This window comes from Temnothorax curvispinosus, unplaced genomic scaffold, assembly GCF_003070985.1.
Source record: "Temnothorax curvispinosus isolate PA1 unplaced genomic scaffold, ASM307098v1 QBEX01003978.1, whole genome shotgun sequence".
NCBI classification, from domain to species: domain Eukaryota; kingdom Metazoa; phylum Arthropoda; class Insecta; order Hymenoptera; family Formicidae; genus Temnothorax; species Temnothorax curvispinosus.
Genome location: NW_020213758.1, coordinates 1 through 1,526, shown reverse-complemented (window position 1 = coordinate 1,526; position 1,526 = coordinate 1). Strand labels below are relative to the sequence as shown.

The 1,526-nt window shown below is 44.4% G+C and overlaps 1 protein-coding gene across 1 annotated transcript; it reads right to left on the bottom strand.

Annotated features, from left to right (window-relative positions):
- Positions 1-459: 459 nt before the first annotated feature.
- On the bottom strand, positions 460-1,188 carry LOC112453066. Its single transcript, XM_025013609.1, has one exon. The coding sequence runs from the start codon at positions 1,186-1,188 to the stop codon at positions 460-462; it is 729 nt and encodes a 242-aa protein (XP_024869377.1).
- Between the last annotated feature and the right edge of the window lie 338 nt (positions 1,189-1,526).

Here is a 1,526-nt window from a genome sequence, read left to right as displayed (position 1 = left end):
CTGACGTTCGACGTCGCTTTTCAAAGTACTGTCGTCGTAGTAGTCATCGTCGTCGTAACTGGAGATAGAAAAAAATTATTGTTAGATCGTAGGCGAGTGATACGGGATCGTCGCGAACTCACCGCGTGTTTTTCCGGGAGTCGACGTTGCCCCGATTCGGAAACGGAGTTTCTAATTCCGTCGATTGCTCGTTGACTCTTCTTCTTTTTTTTTGTGCTACCGACACCGACACCGTTCTCGAGGTCGGATTTGCGCTGTTCGAAATACGGGGCGTGTAACGTCGAGCACATATCTCTTTTTTTCTCCGTTGTCGCGGTGCGGTTGACGGGTCACTCGAGAATGAGTCGTTCGGGGGAAGTCGAGGAGGAATATAACTTGAAAAAAATAAATTACGATTCCCCTCCTTTCATTAATATTCTCAGGAGTGGCATACAAAAAGGGGGGTTACGTCGAATCGTTCTATTCTTCCTCTTCTCTTTTCGATGTCTCCCTCGCGTTAATTCGAACGAATCGACTCAATAGATCTCGCAGTTGCATCATCAGTCCCTCTCCCGGGCAGGTAATACTGATGATCCCCAGATTGCCGGATGCCGTTACGGTTTTCGTGAATTCGTTGAATCTGTAGATTCGGTTTTTACTGATAAAGTATAGATTACTGTCGATGTATCGAAAGGCCGACGATACGCTGTGAGGTATTTCCGGAAATATCATGTCAATGTGGTAGAACTTAACGATATTCATCGAACAATCGTCTATCTCGTTCACAAAATTATCGTTGTATATGATGAAGATTCGTCCTTTGTTCGTGTTCAGCACGGTGTTGATCTTCGCGTTCGCATCAAGAAGTCCGAGATCTGTGTAAGGTCTCGGCCAAGTTGACACTAGCGTTAGACGCGGGTAAGTGATCATGTAGCTCATATTGCCCGCGAACAACACGATATTACCCGAGGGCGCCTGATACGCGGCCGTCAGACGCGTAAAATTCTTAGGAAGAAATTTTATGCAGTCCGTCAATAGCAAGGGTTTCTTGTAAGTTTTTCCGTCTATATCGATCGACCACATGTATCGTTCGTGCGAGATGAAATTATACATATCATTCTCTGAACAGGTAGGATTCTTAGGACCTTCCTTCACCCACAATTTATGGAGCTCTGTTAGCACGCTCTTTATGTTGCTGCCCTCGCGCATACGACGTACGTTGCAATCGGTTCGATTCTGATTCGTGGTCGTAATTTTTTTTACAATTTGGTTTAATCGAGTTTTTAAGTGAGGGCACCTAGTTGATTTTCATTGCTTCCGTAGGTGCCTTTTTTCGGAGACTGTTTTCAATATCGGTTTAGAAAAGATTAACTTTTTATCCTTATAGTTACGTGTAAAGGGGTAAACTCCCAAGCTGCGCTCTGCACCATAGTATTAAAATGCTCTACAGCAGATGTTATGTCCTCTTCCGATTTCAGCCTTTGGTTTGTATTGAGGGAAGCGTTAAGAAGTTCACGAAATTGTTGCCAGTCAGTCCTGCAGTTATG

What these genes read in the sequence shown, in the direction of transcription:
- LOC112453066 (XM_025013609.1), bottom strand. Translation starts at nt 1,188, where the DNA reads ATGCGCGAGGGCAGCAACATAAAGAGCGTGCTAACAGAGCTCCATAAA.